This window comes from Bison bison, unplaced genomic scaffold (assembly GCF_000754665.1).
Source record: "Bison bison bison isolate TAMUID 2011002044 unplaced genomic scaffold, Bison_UMD1.0 scf7180017864098, whole genome shotgun sequence".
NCBI lineage: Eukaryota > Metazoa > Chordata > Mammalia > Artiodactyla > Bovidae > Bison > Bison bison.
Genome location: NW_011494670.1, coordinates 4,651,066 through 4,671,367, shown reverse-complemented (window position 1 = coordinate 4,671,367; position 20,302 = coordinate 4,651,066). Strand labels below are relative to the sequence as shown.

Genomic DNA, 20,302 nt, shown 5'->3' with positions numbered 1-20,302 from the left:
AGAGTACATCATGAGAAACACTGGGCTGGAAGAAGCACAAGCTAAAATCAAGATTGCCGGGAGAAATATGAATAACCTCAGATATGCAGATGACGCCACCCTTATGGCAGAAAGTGAAGAACTAAAGAGCCTCTTGATGAAAGTGAAAGAGAGTGAAAAAGTTGGCTTAAAGCTCAACATTTAGAAAGGATCCTTGTAAACATGAGCAAAAATGTATTATATATTCTGTGGGCTCAGCTCAGTCCAGTTCAGTCGCTCAGTCATGTCCGACTCTGCGACCCCATGGACTGCATAATGCCAGGCTTCCCAAACTTGCTTAAGCTCATGTCCATTGAGTTGGTGATGCCATCCAACCATCTCATCCTCTGTCGGCCCATTCTCCTGCCTTCAGTCTTTCCCAGCATCACAGTCTTTTTTAAGGAATCAGTTCTTCACATCAGTGGCCAAAGTATTGGTGTTTTAGCTTCAGCATCAGTCCTTCCAATGAATATTCCAGGCTGATTTCCTTTAGGATTGACTGATTTGATCTCCTTGCAGTCCAAGGGACTCTCAAGAGTTTTCTCCAGCACCACAGTTGAAAAGCATCAATTCCTCGGGGCTTAGCTTTATGGTCCAACTCTCACATCCGTACATGACTACTAGAAAAACCATAGCTTTAACTATACAGACATTTGTCGGCAAAGTAATATCTCTGCTTTTTAATATGCTGTCTAGGTTGGTCATAGCTTTTCTTCCAAGGAGCACACGTCTTTTAATTTCATGGCTGCAGCCACCATCTGCAGTGATTTTGGAGCCCAAGAAAATAAAGTCTGTCACTGTTTACATTGCTTCCCCATCTATTTGCCTCAAATGATGGTACTGGATGCCATCATCTTAGTTTTTTGAATGTTTAGTTTTAAGTCAGCTTTTTCACTCCCCTCTTTCACTTTCAAGAGGCTCCTCAGTTCCTCTTTGCTTTCTGCCAAAAGGACGGTGTCATCTGCATATCTGAGGTTATTGATATTTCTCCTGGAAATTGTGATTCCAGCTTGTGCTTCATCCAGCCTGGCATTTCGCATGATGTACTCTGCATATACATTAAATAAGCAGGGTTACAGTATACAGCCTTGATATACTCCTCTCCCAATTTGGAACCAGTCTGTTGTCCCATGTCCGGTTCTGACTGTTGCTTCTTGACCTGCATACAGATTTCTCAGGGGGCAGGTCAGGTGGCCTGGTATTCCCATCTCTTTAAGAATTTCCCACCATTTATTGTTATCCACAGTCAAAGGTTTTAGTGTAATCAATCAATGAAGCAGAAATAGATGTTTTTCTAGAATTCTCTTGCTTTTTCTATGATCCAGGATGTTGGTAGTTTGATCTGATTCCTCTGCGTTTTCTAAATCCATCTTGAACAGTCTGTGAGCTATGATACAGGAATACATTTTACATACATATTTGTCAGAAGATGTGATTCTGCCTGTTATTTGAATAATGGAGAAACTACAGTTGTAATTCTTACAGATTTTCTGGTAGACCTTTTGTTGAAAAATATTCACAAAATTTTTAAAAAATAAGGCACCAAATTTTGCAATTACCAGTAATACATGTAAATACAGGTAGCAATAAGTTGATCTCCATGAGGCTCCATGCAGGAGTAATAGCTCCAATTACTGTCACAAATGTTTGTAATTGTATCTATTGCTGCCAGACAATAAATGCCTTTTAATATAGTAAGGCCATAAATGTACATGCTGCTGTTGTTTAAACAAAATACAATTTTCAGCAAATTTATCCTTGAAACACCTGCTATAATCAAAAAGAGGTGAATGCTATCAAAATAAACGGCCTAAATTAACTAGACACACATACATTTTTAGAGCAGCCAGTGTGATTACTCAACTGCAGGTTGTCTCAGAGAATGAAAGGAAATATTCACTGATGAACTTTTTTACAGGCACACTTTCTTTAAGGGAGACTACACGAAAGAGAGTACTGTTTTGGATTTTTGTATTGTTTTTAAAAAATGGTGTCATTTAGTGGACTTTAAATTGTATTCTCAAGGTCAGCTGTATTTTTTTTTTCTTTGTAGCTTGTGGGTCATGGACAGGGTCATAGCAAAGTATACTAGGCATAATTATGCATTTGAAAATACTACAAAGGGGCGAAGGAAAATCTAGCCATCCTTAGGCACCTGGAAATGATTTTTAGCTGCTTGTGGCTGAACATTCAGGATATTCTGTGTTTAAACTTGGTTGATGATGCTTTCCTTCCTATTTACCCTGAGTGTGATAAATGTTTCAACTGGATCCCGAAAGGTTTCCTTTATCACAAGTTGAAACAGTTTTTGCTTTAGAGATTACAATCAGCTCTAACTAAAGAACATCAACAGTGGTAGATTTTTAAGTAAATAACCAATAAAAATTACATGTTATGTAAATGCTGTAGAGGAAAGTGATTCATGCCTCATGGCAGATATACCTCAGGTAGACGTTTGTGATGGAGAGTGTGGAGTTAATACACATTGATTATAACTGGAATTTCTAGACTGCCTAAATATTTCATTATTGCAAAGTATAATTTCATGTTTCCTTTTAATTACTTAATATAAAATATGAATTGAAGCAGAAACCATTTATCATATGGACCTATGAAATGCACTTTGTAATTGCCTTGCCTCATTTTTCCAATCAATAGAGCAGTTCTCACCATCAGAATGTTTTATTACAAATTTCTTAACATTTGTACAGATTGTTACCCCCATAGTCTTTATCCCATTATATGTGGTTGTTTCTTTATGCCATGGTATCGATTTATGTTTCTTAGTTCTTCAAATATGTAGATGACTTCCGTTTTTGTTTTTTGAGTATCAGTATGAGATCAAAGTTTTGATGATTCATTCTTGAGGTTGAGAGGGACTGGCAAGGTCATCCCTTCTGGCCCTCCACCATGGTTCCTCAGCGTCCTGTGAAATAATGACATTCTGAGTCAGCCTGAGAGTATTCCTGCATTTTAAAAAGAGCCCCTTTCTCTGCCTTGCCAAATCTCTTCTCAAGGCTCATGTCATGACTCTATCTAAAGTTTGGAAGCCTTCATTCAGAGGATTTGGACTTTTAAAAGGGTTGTGGATAGAGTAAGCATGAATAAGAAGACTGAGTCAACATATGAAAATGCTTAGTAGCAGATGGTAGTCAGTAAAGATAATCTCTGAGCACACATTAGAGATGTTATTTTTTTATCTAACAAGGTATTTTATGGAGAGATTATGGATCTCCAGTTTCAGTTCAATTACAGTCAGGTGTGAGGATCCCAGTGATTGTTATGATAGCCTTTGCTTACCCTTTATGTGCACGTCTTATTTTCTGTACAAGAGGAATATCTAGGAAGCAAGAACTTTCCCAAGGAAATACATATTTCTAGCATGATTCCCACACCCCCTGCAGCATATAGCATACACCGAACATACATACTGAACTCTTCCTAAGTCATATGGTTAGTTCTTTGAACACTTAGAAAAATCCTGCTTCCACACCAAAAAGGTGTACCACAGAAGACTTTAAGCTGCTGACAATTAAAGAAAAATCTCCCATTTAAAAATTCAAGGCAACCACATTCTGCAATTATCCTGCAACCTGGTGGGCATTTTTCATTAAGGAAGTAATTTAATCTCATGAAAAAATTATTTAATTTAATGCACAGTGTCTCTCTTTTTCTCTCTCACTCACATACACACACGAATACATAAATGTGAGCAGTAATGAAGCTGAAAATTAATGTAACAATTAGGACAGGAAGAAGCGATTGCAAAACTGCTTGTGCAGAGTGCAAAAAGCGAGAATACAGATAATATTTTGTCATTAGAGTAGGGAGTGTTCTGGGTGGAGGAGGGAAATATGCTGCTCATATCCTTGCAAAGAGTATGATAAATTATTGACCTATTCCAAAAATATTTGCTACAGTGAACTTGGCCATATGCAGCTCCTTCTATCAAGCTGTCTTCTCTGCCTCTTTGATTTAACCTGATTTCCTGCTATCAGATTACCAGAGAATTTTGTCATTGACTGTGGATGGGATATTAAACATGTCACAGGAACATCAGTATTCCAGAGTGAAATCTTGAGACTGATCACTTTGGGACCACAGCTCACCCTTGGCCCTATCTCTGTATGACTGCAACGACAGTTATCATTTTAATAACTAGGTCTGTCTCCCTCTGGTTAAAACACAGATGAGTTGTCCAGGTCCCCTTCCAAGCAAGGCCTTGCTGCCCAATTTCAGAGAGTGCCGTCTGCAGACAACCTCCAGCTGTCAGCTCCTTCAATACAGAGCTGCCTAACCCAAGCTCATGCCCTGCCAGGGTAACCCACATCTGGCTTATGTGAGTTGTTTATAGTTTGTGACTTACATACATAATGCTGATTTGAAAATTCTTGAACATGTCATTTGGGAAACATAAGTACACATTTCTCCTATGGTTTCTACTAAGAATGGAATTGCTGGGTCATAGTGTCTGCGTGTGCTCACCTTTAGCAGACCCTGCCAGATAATTGATAGTTTTTGAAAGTAATTATACAAATTTATACTCCTTCCGGCCTTGTCTGAAAGTTCAGGTTGCTCCCCATTTTCTTCAGCATTTAGTATAGTTTTAGTCTCTTTTATTTTAATCACCATGGTGAGTTGCCTGTGATGTCTCATTGTCATTTTAATTTGCTTTTTCCTGATGCCTGATGAAGTTGTGCCCATTTCCATATGCTTATTTGGCAATTGGGTATTCCCTTTTGTCTTTTGCTGTTGGGTTACCTGCTTTTTCTTTTGATTTAAAGAAGTTTTTTTTATATACCCTGGACATGAGTCCTTTGTCAGATATATTAATATGTATTGTAAATACCTACCTTTTGGCTTTCTTTTCACTCTTATTGGTGTACTGTGATAAAATGGCTTAATTGTAATATACTCAAAACGATGTGTTTTGGAGAGAGTGGCATATGGCTGATATTTGTGTTTTAATCTTTGTTTCAATAATCTTTATTTAAATCTAGGTTTAAGAATCTTTGCTTCCTAGTGTTACAAAGATAATCTCCTGTTTTCTTCTTGATGCTGTATTGTTTTACCTTTTTCATTGAGATCTGCAGTCCATCTAACATTTATTCTTATATACAGTGTGAGAGTGTAAGGCAGAACTCAAGATTTATTTGGTTTTCATATGTTTATGCAATTGACCCAATTTATTTTTAAAAATTTTTTTTTTACCAGTGCTCTGCTTTGTCATAAAAAGAGAACATGTTTTTGTGGGTCTGTATCTGGACATTCTGTTTTATTTCATTGGTCTGTTTGTTTAGGTAGTATCTCTTAGATTTTATTTTCTGTTTATTTGTTGCTGCTATTTAAAAATACATTTATCTGTGTATGTGTGTATTTGTACACATCTCGAGCAAACTTGCTAAACTCACTTATTCATTCTAACTGTAGGCCTGTAGACTCTTTTGCATTTTCTGTGTATACAATTATATTATCTGCAAATAACATCCATCTTATTTCTTTCTTTATAAGCCTTATCCCTTTTATTTCCTTTTTCTTGTCTGAAATATACTGTTTAAGAATCCTAGTCTATGTTGGATATACGTTGCATTAGTAAGGAGAATGCTTTCAATATTTCAGTTTTACCATTAAGGATGATGTTAGCTTTATGACTTTTATAAATATCATAAGATGGGTTAAGGAACTTTATTTTTTGTTCCTAGTTTGTTGAGTTATTATTATGAATGGATGTTAAATTTTTTCAAGTGATTTTTTTCTTTATTCATCTATTGAAATGACCATTTGATTTCTCTCTTCTTGTTTTCTCTCTTCTTGTTTTCTCTCTTCTTGTTTTCTCTCATGTTATAATGGTTTATTGAGTATTAAACTAACCTTGCATTTTGGAATTAATGTACCTTAATCATGTTATATTATCTTTTTGTATGTTACTGGATTCTGTTGGCTGTTAGGTTTTTATATCTCTACAAAAGATACTGATCTGTATTTTTTTTCTTGTTTTTTAAATATCTTTGTCAGGTTTTCATGTGATGCTCTGAAGTTCTTATAAAACAAGTTGGCAGTTGCTATCCCTTTTTTTTCTATATTCTGGTAGGGTTCACATAAGGTTGTTGTTATTTCTTTCTTAGGTGTTTGAGAAAACTCACTGATAATGCCATATAGGTATAGGAATTCCCTGGTTGCCCAGCTTCCACTGCTGAGGGCGCAGAGTCAATTCCTGATTGAGGAACTAAGCTCCCACAGGCCATGCAGCATGGCCAAAAACAAAACGAGACACACAGGCAAAGCATGTAGGTGTGGCTGTTTCTTTGTGAAAAAGTTTTTAATTACATATGTTTATCCTAAAATGTTTCATATTTTTTCATTATACTATTGATATATAAATACATTCTTATAAAAATTCAAATATTAAAGATAAAACTAAAGACTCCTTTAACCATCACCCCATAAAATTTTTAGTTGTGCTTTACTGCATTTCATCAGAGACGTGACTTGATATCCTGTGGTGGTCTTCAGAGGTTTAGGCTCTACCCAATTTGCCTATGTGAGCTTGGGCAGCCTACTTTGAAGTAGCCACATCTCAATATCCTCATGAAGTTTTTAAGAGAATCATATGTGATGATTTTAGAAACAATGTTTAACATAGTGCCTGACACATATAAAGCATTCCTTGAATATTAACATTGAAGTTGCTATTATTAGACTTAAAAAGATCTCAGAATGGATGTAAAGTACATAGGATTTCCTCCCCAGAGTGATTTTTAAAAATTCCCAGAGAAAGTGAATTCAGAGTTGAAACAAAGGTTTAAAAAGAAAAAATGGGTTAGACACTCTTCATGGAGGGAGCCCGTAAAAGCTGTTGTAAATGGTTTTATATTCATTAAAATAAAACTGTAAAAACAGAACAATGAATGAAGATTTCATCACTAATTATTCATAACAGAATTGAGGGAGGAACAATAAGAATAGAGGGAAAAGGTGGGACATACAGCAGAAGTAACATTCTGTGATGGAAAGCAGTTCAAGACATCAGGGCCTGCCCCTGCCATTGGGGGCTGGAGCGAAAGGCGCCCATAGATCAGTCATCTGTGCCCTGGCATGGACTTTTCCTGAGCCTGTAAGAAAACCATCCCACTACACACGAAGGTGCCTTCCTCAGCTTTTCTATATCAAGAGTCTTTGGCACAATGCCTTTCCACACATAAAGAAGCTCAAACTTGGGTGGAAAAAAAAAAAAAAACTGAGAGTTTGACATTTCACAAGTTGTAAATTAGTAGAACTTATACACAGATAAAAGTTTCATTTGCCATCCCTAGCTCATGTTTCAGACTCTCTTTTCCCTGCTATTTCAGAGAGGCGCTTTAAGCACTAAGTTGGGAAAAAACAAAATGTCTCTATGTATGCAAAGGAAATTGTTTAGGTGTTGTTCTGTTGAAGTAAAACCCAAAGATCTGTAGTCTTCCAGTCACCTTTACTTTTGTAACTAGATCTCATGCATTTTGATTTTATGGTATACTGTGAATCACCATCTGCAGAGATGTTATCACAGTTCTCCAGTTTCTGAAAAAAGGAGATATATAATTTGGTACTCAAGAATTTGGAACAGGGAGGAGGATTATAGTTTCAACAATACCTTTGCCATCTACCTCACAAGATTTTGTGTGACAGAACTACACACAACATTTTGTATGAAAGGATTTGTAAAATAGAAGGAAAGTCTAAAGAAATTATATTCTCTATCATTATTAGTTTTCTCATTTCCATAGAGAGAAGAAATGTGCTAGATTAGATGAAAAGGTCACCTTCAATAGCGATGAGAAATGATGCTTAATAGACACACGTGGAGCACTTTGGAACAGGTGACCAGTAACCTCTCGTAGTCCATGTGATCTCACTTGACACGTAACAAAAAGAAGTCTTGGTTTACCTTAAGTACTCTTTGGTAGTTCATTTTATGACAAAGAAAAGCAGCATGTAGTATGTTAAGAGGCACCAGCATGGAATGCTTTCCACTTTCCAGACATGAAACTTTGGAAAGGTCATTTAACCTGATTCTTTTCTTCCCTATAAATTATGTATATATAGTCAGATTTCTGTATCACAAACCACCCCCAAATCACAGTGGTTTACAACAATAATAACATACATTTATTCTCATTCAAGATATGCATCTGCCAATGTGTGCTCAGCTGTGGCTTTGCTCCATCTGCTTTCCATGTTTCTTATTCTCAGACCTATAAGATAAACCCTTTGTGGGGCTTGCCTATTATCATGGCTGAAAGAAAGGGCAAGGGAGTTGACGATACCCCTTAGATTTTCTGCACAGTCCTGGCGTAGGCCCTGTCCGTCATCATTCCACTGGCCAAAGAGAATCACGTGGGCAAGGCCAGCATGACTGGAGCAATGAAGTGCACTTCCCCCACAGCCAGCAGCAAGTCACATAACCCTATTACAGGCAAGGAGAGCGGTGAAAAAGAAGGGACAAGGAATATCTACTAGTGCTCTCAAACGTTGTCTCAGACGAGAAAAGTATTTAAAAGTGCCTCATAACCGAATGGATTCTCTCTTATTTAAGAATTGCTGTTATTGTTTAACAGTTCTTCTTACTGCTCCTTATTTGGAGGATTGGATCCTAACATATCATTGAAACCTATATTCTCCATTCTTACCACTAACCTTTCTAAAGTTTTTAACTCTCTCACTTGTAGTTTTTTAAAGCTATGTATTCATGTTTTGGGACCTCCCAGATGGCTCAGTAGTGACGAATCTGCCTGCAACTTAGGAGACACAGGTTCGATTCCTCAGTTGGGAAGATCCCCTGGAGAAGAAAATGGCAACCCACTTCAGTATTCTTGCCTGGGAAATCCCAAAGACAGAGGAGCCTGGTGGGCTACGGTCCATGGGGTAAAAGAGTTGGATACAACTTAGCAACTAAACAACAACATTCATGTTTTTAAAATGTTACAAGTACAATTATTTATGTCCTCTATTATAGCTATATTAAACCCCTCTCAGAAATGTCTTTGGGCACCCAGAAAGTTTTTGACATTTTTTCCCTTGATGATTAAAACTGACAAGATTCTCTTATAGGAAATTGGGAAAGTGTTGTTAGAAGAGGAAGAAATTTAAAATACCAACATTCAAATCCTGTTTTAATAAACACATATAAATATACACAGATATTAATTTTTACTACGTGGACAACTAATGAATATACTCTATTGGCAGTGTTTTTTCACCTTACTGTATGCTACATGTGTGAAAAACAGGCTTTTTTTTCTGTGAAATATTTTTGATATGAATTTAACATTTTAATATACAATATTATATATTGTATATATATGTCTGTGTGTATATATGTTATATAATTGAATATAAAATCATATGGAATTTTAAAATCCAGTGATGAGCACTTATGAACCCAGTACCCAACCTGAGAGAGAACTGGGCCATTACAATACCCTGGAAGTTGTCCATGTGCTGCCCCGCTGCTGCCCCTCCCCACCCCCACCCCATAGGTAATCACTGTCCTCTGATTTGTGTACTGCCAGTAGCTGCTACTGCCTCTTCTTTTTTTTTTTTTTTCCTTTTTAGTGTTTTCACATATATGTGTGTCCTTCCCAGGTGGCTCAGTAAAGAATCTACCTACAATATAGGAGACCCAGCTTTGATCCCTGGGTCGGGAAGATTCCCTGGAGAAGGCAATGGCAACCCACTCCAGTATTTTTTTATGGAGAATTCCACGGACAGAGGAGCCTGGTGGGCTACAGTCCATGGGATCACATAGAGTCGGGCATGACTTGGCGACTAACACAACAACATGTGTGTACATCTCCAAATAGTGTATCCTTGACTTTTGCTGTGAGCTTTATAAAAATGTTACCATACAACATTGTTTTTAGGAATGAAATATATGTTGCAGAATTAGTTTAAATCGTCCTCTACTGTTAAGATATTTAGAGAGTGTTCTACTATTTTACACAGAGCTTATACATTGGCCTTTGTGTGTATCCCAATTATTTCCTTGGGAATAATTTCTAGAGGTGAAATTGCTGGGTTAAAGTATAAGAACACTTTTATAAGGCTTTTATAAAAATAGTTGTATGTCAGGAAATGTGTCCATCTCAAAGATTTTAAGAAAACAAGCATTCAAATTTGCCTGGCAGATAATTATAGATCATTACTAGTTTTCCACTTTAAAAAGCAATAAGAATACACAAATGTCCCATTAGCTTATCAAATTAGAAAGTCCAAAACCAAATTCTTCAGTATTTCTGACCCCCTGAAATCTATTCTGTTCTTGTCACACTGTGATTGTACTATGCTCTCAGTTCCTAAGGCTAGAAACCTTGCAGACATCTGTCTACTTGCCCACATCTGTCTACTTGCCCACCTCCCCTTCAGCCGCCTCACACTTCCCCTGAGTCAGTAATCAACACACTTCCCCTGAGTCAGTAATCAAATACTTGTAGTCTGTCTCTGCAACGTCCCTGGAATCCACCCCTTCCCTTCCATTCTTACAAGCACTGCTCTGATAAACCCCTGCTAATCTGTCAAGTGGACCATGACACAGCTTCTTAATTGGTCTGCTGCTGCTGCTAAGTCACTTCAGTTGTGTCTGACTCTGTGCGACCCCACAGACGGCAGCCCACCAGGCTCCCCCGTCCCTGGGATTCTCCAGGCAAGAACACTGGAGTGGGTTGCCATTTCCTTCTCCAGTGCATGAAAGTGAAAAGTGAAAGGGAAGTCGCTTAGTCGCGTCCGACTCTTAGTGACCCCATGGACTGCAGCCTACCAGGCTCCTCCATCCATGGGATTTTCCAGGCAAGAGTACTGGAGTGGGTTGCCTTTGCCTTCTCTAATTGGTCTGCTACCTGCCTTCAATCTCAACCTTTCTAATTAGTCATTCACTCTGTTACTTTCTCAAAACACAGACTTGTCTTTAAAACTGAAACTAAAAATCTTTGATAGCTCTCCATTATCTCTACAAGATAAAATCCACACTCCTTAATTAAAGCCCTTGATCTAATTTAACCTACCATCTCCAGCTTTGTTTCCTTGTGATTCAACCACCCCACCCTAAGAACTTTGTGTGTTATATTCTAGCCAGCCTGGCCTACTGTTCTCTATATATTTTTCTGTTTTCCCTTGTTCTTGTTACTCCCTCAGCCTAAAATACTGTTCCTCTCCCCCTCCTTTTCAGCAAGTTGAAATGCTAGTGCTCATGTTTCAAGGTTCCAATGAAACGCCAGCTCCTCCATGGAGCTTAACATCAATGTAAGTTATCATAGTTATGCACAGATGAGTCAGGCATGTTTGCTTCTCTCAAAATACTTTGAATATCAAAACATGAAAAAAATGCATGTTTTAAACATTTGTTGGATCGAAAACAGTGCTAGGTAGAAAAAAGTAGAACACAAAACTGTTTTAAACACCAGTTACACTAAATTTTAAATGTATGTATAAATATATGTGTATGTTTATACATTTATATATGTAAATATATACACACATATACATATATATCTGTTGACAGAGACAGAGACTGATAGGAATACTTGAGCTTGATGTTTATTAAGCTTCTAACATTTTTTTTTTTTAATCAGGCAGGATGAGTACTTCTTTACAAAATTATTATAATGATACTTGTTAGGTTCATTATCTTTCATCAAGATGCTTGCTTGAGCTTAAACAGGTTCCCATTTTAAAACTTAACCACATTAGATCTAGTTGCAGGAGGTCAGCCAGTTGCTTCTCCTTCCTTTTCCTTTGTTGACTGGCTTAGTTGGAGGGGCCTGTTTCCAGGTCACGTCTGTCTAACCATAGTCATAGGTCATGAGCAGTCCAGGCATTGCTATAGATGACTATTAGATGGGTGAATCAATGATCTTCAAGATTCTTTCCACGCTTGTATTCTGAGATACATTCCACTCATGAGACAGAAAAAATGCTTAAGGACACAGCAAAGTGCTGTTTGTTCTCTGCTCTAGGGTTTCCCTGGTGGCTCAGGCAATAAAGAATCTGTCTGCAATGCAAGAGACCCAGGTTTGATCCCTGGGTCAGGAAGATCTGGAGAAGGGACTGGCTTCCCACTCTAATATCCTTGCCTGAGGAGCCTGGCAGGCTATAGTCCGTGGGGTCGCAGAGTTGGACACAACTGAGCAACAAACACTTCTTTCACTAGCACCTTCACTGATGTCAAGCAACCAGTTTCTCCTTTTATTAACTCTGAACTGCCAAAAGATACTGTGTGGGGATTAGTACACTGGGCTTCTGATCCACATGCACCACTACCTCTGGGGCCTTGGACACGGCCCTTTCTGTCACCGAGCGTCTGTTTGCTCTATCTGTGAAATGATGAAGGTCAGGCTAGATGCTCTTTGAGCTTCTTTGCAGATGTAATGTAATTTCATAATTGATATGTGTGAAATATCCAAGGATTTTTTACCATATAATCACAGACACGTTTCAAAGTTAAGAAATTATTACACTAGAACTATTCACAAAAGAGTTTTTCCTTCATAAAGTGGTGTAGATATAAAATGGGAGCAGGAAGGGAGAAAATGCAGGAAGGTATGTGTGATTGAAGGATAGCCTGGCCCCATCGCTTACTTCAACTCACCTTAATATTTTTTCTCTTCTGATGAATATTTCTCAAGTCTTAAAATTGTTACCTTTAGTAATATAAATCAAAAATTTTGAGAATCTCTTCTAGGAAATTAAAATGTTGGGATAGATTTTAAATATGCACACAAATTTAGATCAGTCTCAAAGTAGTAGAATATATCTCAAATATATGAACTCTAATAATCATTATAGAGATTTCTTAAGAGAGAGACTCTGAAGTCTAAACAAGAGAGCCCCATTTTAATTTCAAGGGACAAACTAATATTTGATATATGATACAAGTTCAAACTACCTTACAATTGTGCTCGTTTCATATGCTAGCAAGGTAATGCTTAAAATCCTTCAAGCTAGGCTTCAGCAGTACATGAACCAAGAACTTCCAGATGTACAAGCTGAATTTAGAAAAGGCAGAGGAACTAGAGGTTAAATTGCCAACATCCATTGGATCATAGAAAAAGCAAGAGAATTCCAGAAAAACATCTTCTTCATTTACTGCACTAAACTGTGGAAAATTCTGAAAGAGATGGGAATACCAGACCACCTTACCTGCCTCCTGAGAAACCTGTATGAGGGTCAAGAAGCAACAGTTAGAACCGGACATGGAATAACGGACTGTTTCAAAGTTGGGAAAGGAGTATGTCAAGGCTATATATTGTCACCCTGGTTATTTTAACTTCTATGCAGAGGACATCATGTGAAATGCTGCAATGGATGTATCTGTCACAAGCTGGAATCAAGACTGCCGGAAGAAATATCAACAACCTCAGATATATAGATGATACTCCCCTAATGGCAGAAAACAAAGAGGAACTAAAGAGCCTCTTGATGAAGGTGAAAGAGGAGAGTGAGAAAGCTGACTTAAAACTCAACATTAAGAAAACTAAGATCATGCCATCCAGTCCCATCACTTCATGACAAATAGATAGGGAAACAATGGAAACAGTGAGAGGCTATTTTCTTGGGCTTCAAAATCACTGAAGATGGTGATTGCAGCCATGAAATTAGGACACTTCTTCCTTGGAAGAAAAGCTATGACAAACCTAGACAGCATATTAAAAAGCCCAGACATCACTTTGCTGACACAGGTACATCTAGTCAAAGCTGTGATTTTTCCAGTAGTCATGTACAGTTGTGAGAGTTGGACCATGAAGAAAGCTGACTGCCAAAGAATTGGTGCTTTTGAACTGTGCTGTTGGAGAAGACTCTTGAGAGTCCTTGGACTGCAAGGAGATCAAACCAGTCAATCCTAAAGGAAATCAACCCTGAATATTCTTTGGAAGGACTGATGCTGAAGCTGAAGCTCCAATACTTTGGCCACCTGATGTGAAGAGCTAATTAATTGTACAAAACCCTGATGCTGAAAAAGACTGAAGGCAAGAGGAGAAGGGGGCAATAGAGGACAAGATGGTTCCATGGCTTCACCAACTCAATGGACATAAGTTTGAGCAGACTCTGGGAGATGGTGAAGGATGGGGAAGCCTGGCGTGCTGCAGTCCATGGAGTCACAAAAAGTTGGACATGACTTAGCAACTGAAAAAAAACTTGATTCCAGAGTTGCTTCTGTTATACATAATTGTTACTGTTTAAACAAGTATTTCTTTTCTAGTAATTAGTTTTTTTTTTTTCTATTTTGATGGGTAGTCATAAATATTAACCACCAGCAGTGCAGGGATGATTTATATTCAAATTGTCAGACATCACTCTGTGAACACATAAAATAATTTAAATTTATTTAGAACCTTTTATCCTGAAGTGCTCTACACATATTTCCTTATAATCTGATTGCAGGCTATATATAGGCCTCTCCTACCTGAAACAGAGCAGCAACCAAAGTAATTAAAATAAAGAACATAGCTTCAAAACTGTAGAAGAAAGAAGGAAATGTATTTTTCACTTGTTTCTCTATGCTCTTATCCCTATAGGATTGGAGAATCCATGTTGACCAAATGCACCAGCACAAAAGTGGGATTGAATCTGCTCTAAAGGAAACCAAGGTATGTGACTTACTTCAGATGAGTCAGTGAGTCCATTTATTCATCTGTGAAGTACCTGTTAAGGGAAGACATGAAAGAAAAGTGGCGCAGTCCTTACCCTTGAGGAGTTTACTGATCAAATATACCATATTATATTTCAGCAGCCCTAAGATTTAAACCAACTAAATAAAGGTAACTATTTAAAAGATGTGGGTGTGTATATATATATATATATAGTTTATTGCATACTTTATAGTATAGATATAGTTTATTTATATATGTAGGCGTGTTAGAATCATTTCATCATTCTTTCCTCTTTGAATCCCGAAGAATAACAGAGCGCCAGGCCAGCAATGCCTAGAACCTACAGCTTCCAGGCTTGCTGCCCTGCCAGGAATAGGGACTTTTGGAGACTACCACAAGGAAGCCAAGCTGGAGTAAGGTTCTGGTTCCCAGACTGGAGCTATAAATTTGGTTTGGTTTGGTTTGAACGGTATAAGTTTATTTTCCCACAGTTGCAGAGGCTAGAAGACTGATATCAGGATGCCAGCTGACCAGGTTGTAGGGAGGGCTCTCTTCCTGGCCACATGCAGCCACTTACTCACTGTGTCCTCACATGGGGAAAGAGAGCTATGATATCTCTTCCTCATATTATAACAACACCAGTTCTGTGAGCTCCACTCTGATGACCTCATTTAATCAAAATCACCTCCTATAAGGCTCCAATACAGTCACTTGAGGGGAGACGGGGGAAAGGAAGGCATCAACATATTAATTTCGGAAAACACAATTCAATCATAGGAAGATTGCTCATGCCAAAGTATGAATCTGCTATAGAACCCCTTATTCCCTCTGAATACCACTCAAAACTGGCATCCTTTTTGTGTCACCCAATGATGTCACTGCAGACTAGAGCGATAAGTTTAATGATCTACTTCCAGCTGCAATATTCCAGTCATCTTTGAATTGTGCTTATAAGAAAATCATGTTATTCCCTTACCTACTTTGATTGTGAACTTTAAAGCAAATTCCACTCACACACATTTTGGATTTGCATAAGGACAAATAAATCAACTAACACTACCAGGTGCTTTTTAATTTTAACATTCTGCAGTGTGACTAAAATAATTTTCCTTGCACACTTTTTTGTTACTGAAAATTTCAAACTGTTTCATCTTTTTTATTTGTAACTAAGAATTTGTGGGCTGAACAGAGGGAGATTTAACCCATTTAAAACTACTTTGGAAAATCATATTTGTGTATTCTTTGCCTATTAAAATTTCATGAAATTTCTAGGGATTTTTGGACAGACTTCATAATGAGATTAGTAGGACTCTGGAAAAGATTGGCAGCCGAGAAAAGTACATCAACAATCAGCTGGAGCACTTGGTTCAGGAATATCGTGCGGCTCAAGCCCAGCTGAGTGAGGTAACTGAAGAGTGATGCCTGGGGCTCATTCCAGTTCATGACTCTGATCCCTAAACTTGACACAGCACTTCTCTTCTAGAGGGTCATGCAGTACTTTTCACAAACAGCAGCACAGTAATTCTCTGCCCGCATTCGGAAGCAAACGGAACTTGTCATCTCCATTTTACGTGAGATAGAAATGACATCCTAGGAGTCTTTAAAATGCATTTCTTCATCTGATTGAAGTAAAAGAAGTCATATATTCCTTAGAAAAGGAACAGAGTGTCAGGACACCTGGTTTTGTTTCTAAGTCTGCTGTTAATTTACTGTCTGAGTAGGAGGAAGTAGAAGAGTATGCATATACATGTGTCGGGGGAAAAGACAGCCTTGCCATAATGGCTTACAACCACATAATAAGGGATATGAAAGCAAGACACATTCAAAGACAGCAGTTTAATTAATTAAATGAGCACATTTTTTGATCCTGTCAAAGTTTTAGAATTTCAACCAAAAATAAAATAAAAACCTTCATCCTTTGAAAGCAGCCATGCTTTGTTCCAACGGTAGGGATCTAATGACTTTTCTCTGGGATTTATGCTCCCCACTTTCCTGATGTTGAGGAAGACCACTAAGAGCACTTACCAATGTCAGTTGAAGGCAGACAAGGTTAGAAGGAGAAAAGAATGGGAATAAACTGGAGATACTTCTATATTAATACTTTTAGGAGTTCTCAAAGACGAAGCAGAAGCTAACCTTCACATTTTTTATTGTTTGTTTAATTAACTGTTCACACATATACACACGTATTCATGGGTATTTTTATTTTTAAAATGCTGTAAAAAGTCTCTGATTAAAGCCACCCTGTATTTCTCAAACACTGACACTAAATAATTGTTAAATTAGTTCCCAAGAACATTTCTGTATTCTCATACTGCTTGTTAAATCTTACTAATTACTGATTCTGATGTTCTATTGTTTCTGAGAACGAGTTTTCTCTGCATAGCAGGCAGATTAGATCAACCAAGAGCCATTGTCTAAACTGTTGAGGAATGGCTGAGGACAAATTTTTATTGTGAACTGTGGCCCTGAGTGTTACACAGTCAGTACATGGTGGTTAAGGTAGTTCAGCCTTATATAGTGTTTTCATTAAACACATGGTGCCTGTTAGGAACATTCAGATAGCCGCTGTTAAAATGTCGCTTTTCACAAATGTATTCACAGACAAGGAAGGGGTTGTCATAGAATGATATGCAGAAATTGTAAATACAAAGAGGTCATATTTAAGTAATCTGCTTGTTTTGATTTTGCCATTAAACAAAATATTTTCTCCCTCAGGCAAGGGAGCGTTACCAGCAGGGAAACGGTGGAGTAACTGAAAGGACCAGAATCCTGTCTGAGGTACGCACTGTTCACCCAGATTCTCACCTGGCAGCAGGGCCCTGCTGTTGACAGCCATGGATGGGTTAATACTGCTATAGCCACGGTTGTTTACTTTAGTAATTGCTTCCTGTGGCTCTAAATCCTTTTCTTCAGGAGAAAAATCCCTAAATTTTCTTTTCAGTGAATCAGTTAGATATTTATATACCTACTTATTTCCACAAAATGCCTAAAATTGTTTTACTAAATGTAATGTAAAATATGCTGATGATATTAGCACGTTTATAACCTTCCTTAATCTTTTTAAAAACATAATAATTATAATTAATATATAGAAGAGTTAAGTATTTACTTAAATGTCTATAGTAAATTTTAATATTAGTATTTAAGATATAATTTTTTAAATGATTGTTGTTGATAAATTGTATGTGATCCTATTTCTCTGTCCACAAATTGAGACGGGCATTTAACCCTTTCCCTTCTAAAGACTTTTTAGAAGGGATTTTTAGAGTATTTTTAGAATAGTCTAAAAAGAAGACTTTTTACAATGTTTACATACATTGTTGTATTTACTTTCATCATTTTGCAAGAAACAGAAGACCTAATATATATTAGTTATATTAATAATACATGTATTATATTTTATGTATTAGGTCTTACCTTTAAATATTTGTGTGTGTGTGTATATATATATATTAATAATATATACTCCCACTTCTCACTGAAGAGCTAAGAGGAAAAAAGACCTGAAAAGATCAGTAGCCAGTGTGGGACTAAAATCTAAGACTATCTTTGGATATACTCAAGTATAATTGTTACAAACTTTTCTGTATAGTGGGCTTCCTAGGTGGCTCAGTGGTAAAGAATCCACCTGCCAGTGCAGGAGACACAGGAGATGCGTGTTCAATCCCTGGGTCGGGAAGATCCCCTGGAGAAGGAAATGACAACCCACTTCAGGACTCTTGCCTGGAGAATTCCATGGACAGAGGTGGGCTCTAGTCCATGGGGCCACAAAGAGTCTGACATGACTGAGCAAACAGAGCACACACACACACACACATTTCTATACAGTAGAATTAAGCTTTTTTCCTGGAGATTATTTGAGGAGTAAATAGTTATTTTAAAATAATAAAAATATTACTTTAGAAATACTTAGACTGTAGTCCTGTGGTGCTTCTAGGCAGATAAAACATTATACAGAACTAAAGTGCTCACTTACATTAGGTAAATTAACACTGGAAGGGAGTCCAGGGAACCATTTAGTTCTTTCGGAGTATGTAGTTATCCCCAGTTGTAACATTTCAGATGCCTGAACAAAATTAATTTGCTTTACTTGGATGTGCACTTTATTCCCAAGGAAGTTTTTACTCACCAGTATGATAAAAAATAAAGACTACTAAGTTACAATAATTATGGTTTGGTTCTAAATTGTATCAAAAATTTTTCAGTTTTTTAAAGGTGATACTTTCTACCAATATTAATTCTAGTTTGGAAGTTTGCTAATAACAGAGACTATAGTACAATTTTGAGTATGATGTAGAGTATATATAAGGGCCAGTATAGCAGCACAGTATGCTTCTTGGAGTTCATGGTTTGGATAAAGCAGTTAGAATATTTTTACATATAGCCATATGGCATAAATGTTATTTTTAGTGTCCTATAGTGGAAGAGGTGGCATATTCTCTTACAAAACTATAATATTAAGAAAGATACCTAGTAAATCTTTAGAATTAGCAAAGCTTTTAGGATGTTTATGGTATTTTAATTAATAACTAGTCATTAGAGACTTGCATGGTAGATGCTATGAGATAACTGCAAGGCTTGAGTGCCTAATGCCTAAAAAAAAACAACTTAGATCTTTTTTATTCTATCATGTTATAACCTGAGAGAGTTAATGAGAAAGTAATTTGGTGATGTCAGTATCAGACTTTATTTTTTGGGGCTCCAAAATTACTGCAGATGGTGATTGCAGCCATGAAATTAAAAGAGGCTTACTCCTTGGAAGGAAAGTTATGACTAACCTAGTTAGCATATTCAAAAGCAGAGACATTACTTTGCCAACAAAGGTCCGTCTAGTCAAGGCTATGGTTTTTCCTGTGGTCATGTATGGATGTGAGAGTTAGACTGTGAAGAAAGCTGAGCACCGTAGAATTGATGCTTTTGAACTGTGGTGTTGGAGAAGACTCTTGAGTCCCTTGGACTGCAAGGAGATCCAACCAGTCCATTCTAAAGGAGATCAGCCCTGGGATTTCTTTGGAAGGAATGATGCTAAAGCTGAAACTACAGTACTTTGGCCACCTCATGCAAAGAGTTGACTCATTGGAAAAGACTCTGATGCTGGGAGGGATTAGGGGCAGGAGGAGAAGGGGACAACAGAGGATGAAATGTCTGGATGGCATCACCGACTCGATGGACGTGAGTCTGAGTGAACTCCGGGAGTTGGTGATGGACAGGGAGGCCTGGCGTGCTGCAATTCCTGGGGTCACAAAGAGTCAGACATGACTGAGCGACTGAACTGCACTGAACTGACTGAACAATAGGAGCATGCTTAGAAGATAAAAAGCTTAGCATGTCTGCATACTTTATCTTATTGTTCAAATTGGGAAGCCCAAATTATGTCCGGGATACTGCTAATATCTTTGTATCCCTTTATGTGTGTATTATGTCTGAATTATTTGTCTTAATACGTCATTCAAAAATTTGGAAGTTTCTTTAAAATCCAGTGCTCATGAGAACTTTTGTTTTCAATGAAAGGTTACAGAAGAGCTAGAAAAGGTGAAACAAGAAATGGAAGAAAAAGGCAGCAGTATGACCGACGGTGGTAAGTACACACGAATTTTAAGAAGAAAATAAGCAAAAGTGTCTCTCCTTAAGAAATGTATTTTTTAGAAGGTATTAATAAA

At 37.4% G+C, this 20,302-nt stretch overlaps 1 protein-coding gene across 2 annotated transcripts in view; it reads left to right on the top strand.

Annotated features, from left to right (window-relative positions):
• IFT57 (intraflagellar transport 57) overlaps positions 1-20,302 on the top strand; it is a 73,920-nt gene that overhangs the window by 51,808 nt on the left and 1,810 nt on the right. The window contains exons 7-10 of one of the 2 annotated variants that reach the window (XM_010838556.1): positions 14,565-14,636; positions 15,912-16,043; positions 17,358-17,420; positions 20,154-20,220. In XM_010838556.1, the coding sequence (XP_010836858.1) occupies positions 14,565-14,636; positions 15,912-16,043; positions 17,358-17,420; positions 20,154-20,220 (334 nt within the window). The remainder of the gene's footprint in view (positions 1-14,564; positions 14,637-15,911; positions 16,044-17,357; positions 17,421-20,153; positions 20,221-20,302) is intronic. The other variant, XM_010838557.1, reaches the window with a different exon arrangement.